The sequence below is a fragment of the Dipodomys spectabilis genome, unplaced genomic scaffold (genome assembly GCF_019054845.1).
Source record: "Dipodomys spectabilis isolate Male_0828 unplaced genomic scaffold, ASM1905484v1 ptg000017l, whole genome shotgun sequence".
Lineage (NCBI taxonomy): Eukaryota > Metazoa > Chordata > Mammalia > Rodentia > Heteromyidae > Dipodomys > Dipodomys spectabilis.
In genome coordinates, this window is record NW_024870694.1 from 18647514 (window position 1) to 18660758 (window position 13245).

General features: G+C 44.1%; 1 protein-coding gene across 1 annotated transcript; it reads right to left on the reverse strand.

Moving 5' to 3' along the window:
* Positions 1 to 776: 776 nt before the first annotated feature.
* Adipoq (adiponectin, C1Q and collagen domain containing) lies at positions 777 to 8930 on the reverse strand. Its single transcript, XM_042668497.1, has 3 exons — positions 8874 to 8930; positions 3467 to 3688; positions 777 to 1823 (listed from the first exon to the last, which is right to left on the reverse strand). Exons 2-3 carry the CDS (start codon positions 3678 to 3680, stop codon positions 1303 to 1305), a joined length of 735 nt encoding a protein of 244 aa, XP_042524431.1. The 5' UTR covers positions 3681 to 3688; positions 8874 to 8930; the 3' UTR covers positions 777 to 1302.
* Between the last annotated feature and the right edge of the window lie 4315 nt (positions 8931 to 13245).

The window sequence follows — 13245 nt, forward strand, 5'->3', positions numbered from 1 at the left end:
TGCCTCAGTATCTTAATCTGTTTAGAGAGCCACAAGTGGTGCACCTACTTGCAGGTTAGCAACATTAGTCCATCCATTCAGATGGAGCCTTCAGGACCTGATCATCTGTGAATGTTCCACCTCCTAATAGTGTTATAAAGATCAATTTGATGTTAGAAGGGACAAACATTCAAATCACAGCACCCAGATGTTTCAGTTGCTTAGCTCGTGTTCTACCACTTGACCCACACCTCCCGCCCAGCTTTTTGCTAGTTATTTTGGAGATGAGTCTCTCAGACTTTTCTTCCCAGGTTGGCTTCAAACTGAAATCCCCCAGATCCCAGGCCCCTGAGTAGCTAGGATTACAGGCCTGAGCCACTGGCACCCAGTGCTTTTTTTTCTTTTTCTGTTTTATATTGTTGTTTTGTTTATTTGGTTGGTTGGTTGGATTTTTTTTTTGCTTACATAAGTTTAGGTTGTATTTTCTGTACACACTCATAGAGATGTGTGTGTGTGTGTGTGGTGCTACTACTGGGGCTTGAACTCAAGGACTCACATTCTCACTGAGCTTCTTTGCTTGTGACTGATGCTCTACCACTTGAACCAGGCTAGTTCCACTTTTTGCTGGTTAATTTTGCTGGTTAATTTGCCAGCATAATTGGCTTTGAACTATGATTTTCAGATCTCAGCCTCCTGAGTTGGGTTATAGGGGTAGGTCATAAAGTTCCAATTAACACAATGTTCATATCTTTCTAAGCCTCATACTTTTCTCCACAAATTAAAAACCAAGTCATGTGTAGCAAATTCATTTATCTTTAATTTGGCATAGTGTCTTTACCTGTAGAAAATAATGATATTGTCACTTTAAAAGACAAAGCTTTATACATAGAATTAGTAATCAATGAATAGCAATATACATATAAAATAGAATCATCAAAAAATTGAAAGTGGAAGCAAGAAAAAGGCTTTCCATCCATACATTTATAAAAATGCAACTCACTAAATCTCTGAAGAGCTTTCCTCTAGCAGTTATCTCCCAAGAGACAATCCCAAGCATATCACAAAACAACATATTTTTATCCTGTTACTACTATTACAGAAGAGATTCTTAATACCAAGAAAGATGTCTTCTTGAGGACTAGATACAACATACATGATTTTTGTAAAAAGACATTTGATAAATGAATGAATGAATGAATGGTGCTCAGAACCCTCAACCTAGACAGTAAAATCAGTCCCTTAATCTCTGTTGAAAGGCTGTTGACTGCTCTTTGATGGGCTCCTGAGCTCTTTGGCAGCGCAGAAGCTCTGAGTTAGTGCTGATCAGTTGGTATCATAATAAAGGAGGAAGCCTGTGAAGGTGGAGTCATTGACATTATCTGCATAGAGTCCATTATGGTCTCCATCCCCATATACCTGGAGCCATACTTGGTCGCCCACCTCCAGATGCAGGAGCACGGAGCCAGAGGCCTGGTCCACATTCTTGTCCTGGTACTGATCATAGGTGAAGAGCATGGCCTTGTCATTCTTGAAGAGGCTCACCTTCACATCCTTCATGTAGACCGTGATGTGGTAGGAGAAATAATACAGCCCTGGAATGTTGCAGTGGAATTTCCCGGTGGTGCCATCATAGTGGTTTTGCTGATTGTAGAAGATCTTGGTAAAACGAATGGGAACATTGGGGACAGTGACTCGGTTCTCCAGCCCCACACTGAAGGCTGATCGGTAAACATAAGCACCTTCTCCAGGCTCTCCCTTCCTCCCTGGGATTCCTGGAAAGCCCCGGGGACCTTCAGCCCCTGTCACTCCCGTTTCACCAGTCTCTCCCTTAGGACCAACAAGACCTAGAAAGCAAGAAGATCTGAGTGACCTCAAAGAACAGAATTCCTGGTTGTTTCTTGCTGAATTCAAGTCCTTGAGACCAACACCTACACCCTACTAGAGGGAGGAGAGATGTTACCTCCTCCCTACATTGTCCACGGCCCAGCAGCCTCACACAAATTCATCTCCAACCTTATAAAGAGACTTTATAAGGTAATGAGTAAATATTCAAATCTCTCAAAGTAGAAAATAAAATCAAGCCAGGTGCCAGTGGCTCACCCCTGTAATCCTAGCTACTCAGGAGGCTAAGATCTGAGGATCATGGTTCAAAGCCAGCTCAGGTAGAAAAGACTGTGAGACTTGTCTCTAGTTAACTAGCAAAAAGCCAGAAAGGGGGTGGGGAGAGGGTGGGGAAGAAAAGAAAAGAAAGAGAAAAGAAAATCAAATCAATGTCTTAACTATACCAAAACTTTGTTGAATCTTCTCTGATTAACATTAGGGCTGTTTGCTGCTTGTCAGTGATTCTAAACATTTTCTAGCTATTTATGCACTTGTCTGTTCATTGATTCTTCAAGTGCTTTCCACATTCCCCATAGCCCAGCAGGTTCCCTCCATTGTGCAGTCAACTAACCATGGCCTTGCCCTCTACCTTCCTGTCCAGGATGCCCTCCTTCCTCTCCTCTGCCTAGTCAAGGCCTGCTTCCTCCATGAAGCTTCATTGTCAATTGAGTGTGTTTCCTCTATCCTATAGTTTGAACATTCGTTTACACTCAGTTTGGCATATTTGAAGTAAGCATCTTCTGGGAATTATTAACAGAGTCTTAAGCTGTGGAGGACTTCAGAAGGTGTGCTGTCAGGGCGGTGGAAAGCCTCTGGATGGAACAGAAATGAAAGGGAAAGGAAGAAAAATGGAGATCTGGACTCAGAATAGGCATGGGATAGGAAAGAAGATTTAGGTGGCGCAGAGGCAAAGGCACCTCGGTATACAGGAACCACCTAGTCTCTCTCAGGAGCTACTTAGTCTCTCTCTATAAGACCAACTTTAAAACCACTCCACTTCTTTTTTGGTTGTGGGGTTTGAACTCAGGGCTTGGGTACTATCCCTCAGCTAGTCAGCTTAAGGCTAGCATTCTACCACTGGAGCCACAGTGCCATCTCTGGTTTTCTGGTGGCTTATTGGAGATAAGAGTCTCACGGACTTTCCTGTCTGGGCTGGCTTTGAACCGTGATCCTCAGATCTCAGCCTCCTGAGTAGTTAGGATTACAGGCGTGAGCCACTGGTGCCTGCTCCACTCAACGTCTTTTTTTTTTTTTTTTTTTTTGCCAGTCCTGTGGCTTTGAACTCAGGGCCTGGGCACTGTCCTTGAGCTTCTTTTGCTCAAAGCTAGCACTCTACCACTTGAGCCACAGCGCCACTTCCTGCTTTTTCTGTTTATGTGGTGCTGAGGAATCGAACCCAGGGCTTCATGCATGCAAGGCAAGCACTCTACCACTAAGCCACATTCCCAGCCCCTCCACTCCACTTCTTATGGATCAAATAACAAAGCTTTGCTCCTGGCCTATGTCCAGGCCTTAGTTGATAGCCAATATCCTCCCAGATCCCCAGGGCCCCCTCCAATACCAAGGAGAGGTCTGTGGTGAAGAAAGCCAAAATTCTTGTTCTTACCCGCATCTCCTTTCTCACCCTTCTCGCCAGGGCTGCCATCTCTGCCATCTCGGCCTGGGGTTCCATTGTGGCCAGGATGCCCTGGGATGCCAGCCATCCAACCTGCACAGGTTCCCTTGGGTAAGAGAATGGGGACTCCTGGGCCTTCCGTTGGGGTGTTCTCGGCATGACTGGGCAGGATGAGGAACAGTAGAACAGCTCGCAGCAACAGCATCCTGAGCCCTGGAATCACATGCGCAATGTCGGCCATGGGAGGCTCAGAGCCCACGTGTGCATCCAATCAGTACCCACACAGGACTCCATCCATCTCAACATAATCCACTCTGCCTCTTCCAGGAAGCTTTTTCTGGCTACCTGATACCTCTCTTGATATTTTTTTGCTGTGCAATTTGCCTGTTTAGGCTCCTTCTCTGTAGATAGGCTCCTTTGCCTAGCAGAAGCAAGAGCTCAGAGATGGCAGGGATGAGCACAGACGTTGGTTTACCATAAACACATTCTGGGGTATTCTAAGGATGCCGATTCTGTCACTCTGGACAATTCTAACAAACGTCTTTGCTGGAGCCTTTCTTCTTGTCTCCCTCTTTCCCTCCCATTTTCTGCGTCAGTTCCTCCTTAGTTGATTCCCATTCCTTTGATTTCTCTTCTCCTTTATCCTGGTTCTCAGGTTTGACCACAAGGTAGTTCACACAGTTTTCTTGTGTTTGTTATTTATTTGTTTTGGTGGTAGGGGGGTGTTGAACTCTAGGCCTTGCACTTCTAGGCAAACAATCTACCACTTGAGCCTTGCCTCTAGGCAAGTGATTTTTTTAATACTATTTTCTGCTTTTGTTCAAGCCAGCCTTGGACTATAATCCTCCTACCTATGCCTTTCATGTAACTGGGATTAGACACATGCACCATCGAGCCTGCTACTTGCTGAAACAGAATTTCATTAACTTTTTGCTTGGGCTGGCCTTGATCCAGGATCCTTCCCAACTTTACTTCCTGGGATTACAGGCATGAACCCATCTCTACCTTGTTTGTTTTGTGGGATTTTTTTGCTGGGCGGGGGTGGGGTGTCAGTCATGGTTCTTGAACTCAAGGCCTGGGCACTGTCCCTGAGCCTTTTGTGCTCAAGGCTAGCACTCTACCACTTGAACCACAGCACCACTTCCAGCTTTTTCTGAGTATTTTATTGGAGATGAGAGTCTCAAGGACTTTTCTCCCTGGGCTGGCTTCAAACCATGATCCTCAGATCTTAGCCTTATAGATGCTCATGGTAGCTGGAACCCCACTTCTTATTGCTTGGGGCTTGATGTTGCTCTCCTTATGCTAGGCAACCAGTTAATTCATCTTTCATGTATATCATATAGGTGCATATATCGTGTAATATACATATATGTAATAGCTCTATAAGCTCTCTGGAAACTACAGGAAACAACAGTTGATCCTTAGGGGTGGAATCGGCTGAGAACTCACTCTTATGGGCCTCTGTCGCCCTCTGCAGGGCTCAAGAGATTGTTCTCAAAAGCTGTTCTCAAGCTAAAGTAGTTCTTTAATCTAGTCTCCAGATAAGGAGAGGTGAGTTAGCTGAGAACAGAGAGGAGAAACTTTTATTTAAGAGACCATTTGTTCTGAGACTTTTAAACTTTCTTGTGTCTTTAAACTTTGCTGGCATTTGTACACTCTGCCTTTTCTTCTTACAGTTCCAGCAATAAAAAATGTGTAACAGCTTTGGCTCCCTGTGTGCTTTCCTCAGAATGAAGAGGGCAGAAGTCGTGAAGGCAGCATTTTTTCCACAGAGAAGCAGAAGGTAATTCAGGACACAGGCCCCAGAATAGGCAGTTAAGCAAGCCCCAAAGAAAGATGAGGCTGATGAGGGCTCAACCCAAGTGCTTACAAGGTAGGCAGCGGTTCACAGGCTTCGCTGGCACCCTACCCCCTCCACACACACACACAAACCACTACACTTCTGTTAAAAAAAAATCAGGGGCTGGGAAGGTGGCTCAGTGGTAGAGCGCTTGCCTTGCATGCGTGAGGCCCTGGGTTCGATTCCTCAGCACCACATACGCAAAAAGAAAAAAGCTGGAAGTGGCGCTGTGGCTCAAGTGATAGAGTACTAGCCTTGAGCTGAAGAGCTCCTCAGCGCCCAGGCCAAGAGTTCAGGCCCCACAACCGGACCCAAAAACAAAACAAAAATTAAAATAAAATTATTTAAAGGGGGCTGGGAAGGTGGCTCAGTGGTAGAGCGCTTGCCTTGCAGGCATGAGGCCCTGAGTTCAATTCCTCAGCACCACATAAGCAGAAAAAGCTGGAAGTGGCATTGTTGCTCAAATGGTAGAGTACTAGCCTTGAGCTGAAGAGCTGAGGGACAGCACCCAGGCCCAGAGTTCAGACCCCATAACCCACAAAAAATTTAAATAAATAAATAAATAAACAAAGGAATGGCCATGATGTTTTGGAGATCCTGAATGGCCATAGTATGATCTGTCATTTTTATGTTAAAAAAAAAAGTAAGTAACGAGGCTGGGAAAGTGGCTCAGTGGTAGAGTGCTTGCCTCACATGCATGAGGCCCTGGGTTCGATTCCTCAGCACCACATAAGTAGAAAAAACTGGAAGTGGCACTGTGGCTCAAGTGGTAGAACGCTAGCCTTGAGCTGAAGAGCTGAGGGACAGCACCCAGGCCCAGAGTTCAGGCCCCACCACCACCAACAACAACAACAACAACAAAGAAACAAGATCCTGCTGAGTGCTGGTGGCTCAAGTTTGTAATCCTAGCTACTCAGGAGACTGAGATCTGAGGATTGCGGCTCAAAGCCAGCCTGGGCAAAAACTGGATGTAGCACTATGGCTCAAGTGGTAGAGTGCTCACCTTGAGCTGAAGAGCTTAGGGACAATGCTCAGGCCCAGAGTTCAAGCCCCATGACCAACAAAAACAAAAACAAAGATCCTTTCCTCCCTAATCATCAGAGAATTGGGGAACATTGTGACTACAAAAGCCTTGCCCCTGCCAAGATTTCTAGGGGATAAAAAAAAAAAAGAGGAATAGGAGGGACACAGCAAGAAAGAAGAGAAAGAGGAGAAAGGGGAAGAAGTATAGTAAAGAAGCCAATGATTCCATAGGATCTGGTAGCTAAAAGGCATTGAATAACTAGCAATTGACTGAATGAGTAATCTGCAATTAAATATTTAAAAAAAAAAAAAACATAAGTAGGAAGTGGCGCTCTAGCTCAAGTGATAGAGCGCTCCCTTGAGCTGAAGAGCTCAGCGCCCAGGCCCAGAGTTCAAGCCCCACTATCAACCAAAGGAAAAAAAAAAGTAAGTAAATTTCCCCTTTGACATTCTGTAACTTTAGTAGCAACAGTACGTGGTCTCCTTTGTTACTAGCAAAAATAAATAAATAAATACATACAGAGGTCAACAGGGGAGATAAGTCACTGAGTGAGAGGGCAGGAGGAGAAGACCTTTAAGTACTCAAAATCCTGAAATGCCCAGTCCAACATGACTTCTTCACTGCCCCGCTTTTCCCAATGGAAGGCTGAGGGAAGCATTTGTTAAAGCCTCAAAGGAGTCATCTCCCACACTAGTAATTAGTCTCACCTTTACGAGAACTTCCTGAAGGAAGGAAAAATTGTTTCTTCAGAAATGTAAAAAACTGGGGCTGGGAAGGTGGCTCAGTGGTAGAGCGCTTGCCTTGCATGCATGAGGTTCGATTCCTCAGCACCACATAAGCAAAAAGAAAAAAAGCTGGAAGTGGCGCTGTGGCCCAGAATTCAAGCCCCCGACCGGACCAAAAAAAAAAAAAAAAGAAATGTAAAAAACTGAGAAAACAAAGAAATGATCCCTGAGAGATGGCTGGTCCTATTTACAAACCAGTACACCTCCCCTCATTGCCTTTAAAATTATTACACAATGCTCTTCAGATTCAGCTTCTGAATCTGCTGATTGCAGGTCATCTGAGATGAGAACCAGAAACTTAAATGGGCTGAAATGCTAGCTTAAGATCATGCAAGGGGGAGGGGGGGCGCCCACAGGAGGGGGTAGATGGGAAGGGATGGGAAGGGGAAACAAAGGAGGAGGCAACAATGCTTGATAAGAAATGTACTCATTATCTTGCCCATGAATTGTAACCCCTCTGTACGGTATTTTCACAATAAAAAAATTAAAAAGAAAAAGAAAAAAAAAGATCATGAAAATGCTTAGGGGAGAATCATGACACTGTAACTTCTCTGAACATTTAAAATACAATTTGTCAAAACAAACTCCAGAAAATGGAAACATGGGGTTTTTTGTTGTTGTTGGGGACAGTGTTTGTTTTTGCTTTTTTTTCTTTTAGTGAGGGGCAAAAGAGAAGGCACAAAAAGGGAAGGAGGAAGGATGAACAAATGCAATCATGCTATTCACTATGTAGAAAATGACCTTTGTAACTTGTGGGCAGGAATAGGAGGTAGAAACTGGGAGAAAGCAAAGGAGGAGGTGGCAATGTCAAAGGAAAGAAATACTCATTATCTGACTTATGAGATTGAAAGCCACTATACAACACCTTATTAATAACAATAAAATTATATTTTAAAAGATCAGTCAGATGCTAGTAGCTCATGCCTATAATCCTAGCTACCCAGGAGGCTGAGATCTGAGGATCAAGGTAAGATCCTTATCTCCAATAAATTATCAAAAGCTCAAGGACAATGCCCAGGCCCAAAGTTCAAGGTCCAGGACTGGAAAACAAAAAACAAAAAAAAAAATGCAAATAAGACTGGGCTTGGTGACTTACAACTATAATCCCAGCTACTCAGGAGGTGGAGGTAGGATAATAGCATAAAGCACAAGGCTACCTAGAGCAAAAGTGCAAGACCCTCTCTGGACAGCAGACAATTATACCACACTCATCTTCCTATCTCATGAACCTGATCCAGTGGCCACCTGTAAACTTTCACTCAGAGCATATTTGCCGAATAGAATCAATGATAGAACTGGGCTTTCAACTAAGACTGAGGTGAGATCTCAGCTTGGTTTTCCCCCAATGTTTCTTTCCATGCTTTTCATTTATTCTGCCTGATGAAGCTGAGAAGCAATCTCTCCTCTTCTCTCTTATCTAACTGGACTTTATTTATGGAGGAATCTTCCCATCTCATGGACCACCCCCCCCCCCATTTTCCCCAGCAGAAATCATGCTGCCATTGAATGAACTGGGAAAAATTCAAGGTGGTCCCAGGCATTTTAACCAAAAGGAACAATTCTTTCTCTCTTAAATCTCTGGAGAGCTAAAAAAAAAAAAAATCCCAAGGCCTATCTATATCCATCAGTGCTAGTGGATCTGAATTTTTCCTGTATCCATCCTCATATAGAGAGCAAAACCTGGCCACACCAGCCAGGAATAAGCAGCCACCCTCATTCAGCCTAGAACTTAATTGTATAATGTCTTACCCTCTGGTATGGAATCAGACCCACGCCTGTAGTCTGGATGGATGTGAAGAAAGATGAGCCAGCCTCAACAGCCTGCTACTCATGCAAAAGGGCAGGCCCCACCTCACAACTGTCCTTTGCCATTGGCTATCCAGTAAGGACCAGAGGCCAATGGGTGGGCACCTACCCCTGGCAGCTGTCTCAAGTCTCCACCCAAGGGAGAATGGGGTTTGGAAAGCCAAGTGGAGCTTCAGTCAATCTCTTATGTTGCCAGGCCTTGGGCCTAATTTTTGCCTTGTCCCACAGCAACAGAAGATGGAGTAAAGGTAAAGACTTAAAGAAAACAAGATATTTCTGTGTCTGAGGAGACACTTCCTCATTAAAATGAATTGCTCACTGGTCCCAGAGAACTTCTTCTCCCACAGATTCTTCCTTAGCAAGTCAGGCACACTAATTCTACCATCACAGTCTTGCTCACTGGGCATATTTAAATATGAGACCATGTTGTTCAGCCATCAAGCATTTCAAGAGGGAGAACTACCAAAAAGCTACACTAGTGTGTGAGAGCAGATGCCTCTTCCACTCTTTGGACTGGACATCAGATTGAGGAATGACCTTGTGTATTAATTTTGAAAGCTGTGATGGAATGGAGCTCCTAGAAGATGGTGGTGTGGGGCCTGACCAGTTTTTTTTTTTTTTTTGGTCGGTCATGGGGCCTGAAGTCTGGGCCTGGGCGCTGTCCCTCAGCTCTTCAGCTCAAGGCTAGAACTCTACCACTTGAGCCACAGCGCCACTTGCGACTTTTTTTTTCTGCATATATGGTGCTGAGGAATCGAACCCAGGGCCTCATGCATGCAAGGCAAGCGCTCTACCACTGAGCCACCTTCCCAGCCCCGGCCTGACCAGTTTGAAGCCTGTAGAGGTCCTAAATTCTAAAGCTTCTGAACCCTATGTATTTCAAGTCCAACATAATAGAAAGATCTGCATAATAACTGATATTGGAATGACATATCTAAGTATTTTCTGGTTTCACATTTCAGGACAAAAATTTTTTGTTGTTGTTTGGTTTTGGAGGGCAAGTACTGAGGATTGAACTCAGAGCCTTGCACTGTTTTGGTGTTGTTTTTGTTGCTGTTTTCTCAAGACTGGTACTTGAGTCACACTTCCACTTCCAGCTTTTTTGGAGATAAGCATCACAGATTTGTCTGCCTGTGCTGGCTTCGAACCATATCCGCAGATTTCAGACTCCTGAGTCGCTAAAATTCCAGTCACGGTGCTTGGCAAGGATAAAGTTTTTCAAATTAGTGTTATGTGTGTGGATGGGCCCTCACTGTTGCCAACACCTTAAGCATATGCTCCAGCTCTAGGCTGGGAGCAGGCCAGGTGTTGCCACCCACTAAGGTATTCTTAGAAAGCTTAGGCTAGACGTGACAGTGTTCAACACCTTGGGCTGTCTTGGCAATATATGTTTTATTTTTGAAAGATTACAGCAGTCCCTGCAAGCCACAGCTTCTGATTAATTAAACTATGACCCTAGTAAGTGTTCTGGATTGGATGCTAGCAACACTTCAACTTAGAAACAACATTTCGAAGGAGAACTTTCTCAGGCAGAAACTGCTCAAGTGCCTGCTCCCCCCAACATACCCTCCACTGGCCACAGAGAGCCTGAGTCCACCAGCAAATCCAGTAAAGGGAAGTAAAAGTCTGATCAAAAGTGGGAGGTGGGGAAGGAAGGGATAGAAGGGGAAATACAAAGGAGGAGGTAACAATGCTCGATAAGAAATGTACTCGTTACCTTACTCATGTAACTGTAACCCCTCTTTACAGTATCTTTACAATTTAAAAAATACTTTGAAAAAAAAGTCATGGCCTCCTGCTAATATGCAAGAATTTCTGAGGTCCTTTCCAATAGCTACTGGCTTAGGAGGGGACCTGTTTATAAAATAAGGTTCTGTATAGTTTAGCAGGCAGATTGTATCAAGGAGAAAACAAAGAGGAACTACAGCAAATCTCAATCACATCACTATTTTATTTTTAGTATAGCATTTTTTTGTTTATTTTTGGTTTGCATTACTGTCCCCTTTTCTTTATTAGAATGTGAACTTTATGGTAGCAGGGTTTTGCCTTTTAAAATTGTATCTCTTACTCTCTAAAATAGGACACAGTATACAACAAGTCTAACATTAATGTTAATTCAATGAATGAATGAATATGTTGAATCTTCCTTTGGTGATAGCTATGGTTCTCTTTACAAATAAGGAATTCAGACCCGGGCGCCGGTGGCTCACGCCTGCAATCCTAGCTACTTAGGAGGCTGAGATTTGAGGATCGCCATTCAAAGCCAGCCTGGGCAGGAAACTCTGTGAGACTCTTATCCTCAATAAACCACTAGGAAACCGGAAGTGGCACTACGACTCAAGTGGTAGAATGCTCGCCTTGAGCTGAAGAGTGCAAGGACAGCACCCAAGCCCAGAGTTCAAGCCCTACGAACAACAAAAAAACAAAAACAAAAACCAATTATCATGGGGCTGGGAAGGTGGCTCAGTCACAGAGTGCTTGCCTTGCATGCATGAGGCCCTGGGTTTGATTCCTCAGTACCACATAAGCAGAAAAAGCTGGAAGTGGCCCTGTGGCTCAAGTGGTAGAGCGCTAGCCTTGAGCTGAAGAGCTGAGGGACAGTGCTCAGGCCCAGAGTTCAGGCCCCACGACCACCAAAAAAAAAAAAAAAAGGAATTCAGAGGTCAGCTGGGTGCCAGTACCTCACCCTTGTATTTCTAGCTACTCAGGAGGTTGAGATCTCAGGATCAAGGTTCAAAGCCAGCCCAATGAAGCAGATGACTTGTTCAAGGTACATATCTACAATGCTGGCTTGGAACTGCCAAGCCTCTCTGACTGCAAAATCCTTATGCTTTCTCACATCTCATATCCATCACCCACTCCTGATGCACCAGGAGACCCCCACAATCCATGTACATCCTTCAGGATAGGGTTGGGCTCCTCTCTGCCTCGTAGTACTGTAGCTGGTTCCAGCAAACTTTAGCAATTGTGTGAGGTGGAACAACTTTAGCCCCAATATCATGCAAACACTTTGCTTGGTCTGGCTGAGAGCCAGTGACATTGTGAAACCCTGTCATTTTGCTAGACCTCGGGGAATTCTGCCATCTACCACAAAGGCTATCATGTGGAAAGAGCAATTCTGTGGCATGCTGGTTTAGAGATTGTAAGTGAAAAACTTTCAATCAGAAATGCCTTGAGGCTAGTGTTTTCCCCAGGACCAAGTGTTATTGTCTAGAATAAAAGAATCTCACAAACATGATCATTTCCTCTAGGGGTCCACACCAGGGTTTAAGCCCCTGCTGGTATGAGATGTGAAATTCAGAAACAATAGGCCAGATGATCCATTTTCCTTAAGTATGGTTCAATTTTGTCATAAGTTTTGCTTGATCACAATCTTCTAAAAAAATCACAACTGAAATCACTAAGGATAGTAACTATATTTTGGAAAAATAACACTGAAGAGCAGAGCAGGTGGCAGAGTGGGCCCACCATGCCACTTTCCATGCTATCCTCCAAATCTCAAGAAATGACAAGAAAGGAAGTAATGCCTTTGTGTTGGACTGGGGTGCAGCCCCACTGGAATAGTGCTTGCTTAATATGCATCAATGCCTCTGATCTATTTGTGGTACCACCTTAAAAACAAAAGCCTTTGTTACTTCCAAAGACGTGTCTGTAATTACACTTTATCCAAGCCAACTTCAAATTATAACTGAAATATTTGTTTGGCCTCTGCATGCTTTAGACTAACTGTAACCCTGGTCCCCTGGCTAAAAGACCATCACTAATTCTGGGCCACCTGGTTCAGATAGGCAACTCTACATTCATCCCATTGAAAGCCTGTGTTCTCGAATCACTCAGGAGACAAAAATTCTGTGCTAGTAAAAGAATGTGTTATAATAGTTTCAGAGACAAGAGAAACAAAAAAAGAGACAGAGTGTTGCTTGGGAGTTTAAGAAGTAGCTACTGGGGCTGGGGGCTGGTGGCTCACGCCTGTAATCCTAGCTACACAGGAGGCTGAGATCTGAGGATCGCAGTTCCAAGCCAGCCATGGCAGGAACTTCCATGAGCCTCTTATCTGTAATTAACCACCAGAAAATCAGAAGTGGGGCTGTGGCTCAAAGTGGTACACTGCTAGCCTGAAGCATCCAGGCTCCAATTCAAGCCCCATGATGGACCAAAAAAAAAAAAAAATGTTTTTTAAAGGATCACTGTTGTGATTGTAAAAGGCTCTATCATTCTCGTCACAAAAGAGTCTGGAATGGAGTTGGAATTAGAATTTTAGAGACATACAGGATTTTTTTTTTTTTTTTTTTTTGGTCCATCATGGGCCTTGAAC